General features: G+C 76.9%; 1 protein-coding gene across 2 annotated transcripts in view; it reads left to right on the forward strand.

The window, feature by feature from the left end:
• Positions 1 to 217: 217 nt before the first annotated feature.
• CTTNBP2 (cortactin binding protein 2) overlaps positions 218 to 910 on the forward strand; it is a 91,256-nt gene continuing 90,563 nt past the window's right edge. For both annotated transcript variants that reach the window (XM_085307085.1, XM_085307086.1), the window contains exon 1: positions 218 to 535. In XM_085307085.1, the coding sequence (XP_085163211.1) occupies positions 467 to 535 (69 nt within the window). In that variant the 5' untranslated portion in view covers positions 218 to 466. The remainder of the gene's footprint in view (positions 536 to 910) is intronic.

Raw genomic sequence — 910 nt, forward strand, 5'->3', positions numbered from 1 at the left:
CTAACTGGGCAGGTGAGCCAAGCCCACTGCAAAAGGTTTTTTTTCTCTCTCCCCGCCCCCCCATCTCTTCATTCCGCGGCTCCCGAGCGCAGGGGCGGGAGAGGTGCGGAGCGGTGCCTGGGCACTCCCCTCAGCCACCACTGCGGGCGGGCAGCCCGCGGCGGGGTCCCGCTTCCCCTCCTCCGCCTGCCTCTGGGCCGGCTGGTGGCGGCTGGGGGAGGAGAAGGAGGGGAAACCCGAGCGCCGCCGGACGGCAGTCGCCCGACCGCGGGCGTCGCTCGCCGCGGCCGGCAGACGCGGGAGGCTCCACTTCGCCAGCCCTCGCAGCGAGGCGCGGCGCCGGCGGGGTTAAGCGCCCCGCTCCCGGTGGGCTTGGTGCCGGCGGGGAGGGGGTTAAGCGGCAGGCGGCGGCGGCTGCCACTCGGCTCCGCTCCGCGCTCCGCGCCGGAGCCGTTACAGCGGGAAGATGGCGACGGAAGGCGCGAGCAGCGAGCCGGGCTCGGGCGGCCAGGAGGACTCGGCGGCCACGGCAGCGGTAACCGGCTATGCGGGCCTGGGGCTTAGACCCAGCCGGGGCGAGGAGGGCTTGTGCGGGGACGGGACGAAGCAGCGCCGGGAGACCTGCCTCCCCCGCTCCCTTCCTCCGCCCTCCTTCTCCCCCGCCCCGGGGAAGAAGAGGGGCGCGGAGCGGCGGCGGCGGCGCGCTCTCTCCCTGCCGCGGCTGCCCCGCTTCACCGCGGGCCCCCTGCGGGCTCCCCTCATTGTTCTTCCCGCTGGCCCGGCGCGGGTCGCCGAGCGGCGGCGGGGAAGGGCGCTGGCCAGGCGGGGCGGCGGGGGAGGGCGAGGCGCCCCCGGGGCTGCTGCGGGCGCTCCGTGTCTCGGCTTGGGCGCCCCCACCCCTTCCCCCCGT

This window comes from Rhea americana, unplaced genomic scaffold, assembly GCF_003343005.1.
Source record: "Rhea americana isolate MKP2758 unplaced genomic scaffold, rheAme1 scaffold_252, whole genome shotgun sequence".
Taxonomy (NCBI): Eukaryota; Metazoa; Chordata; class Aves; order Rheiformes; family Rheidae; genus Rhea; species Rhea americana.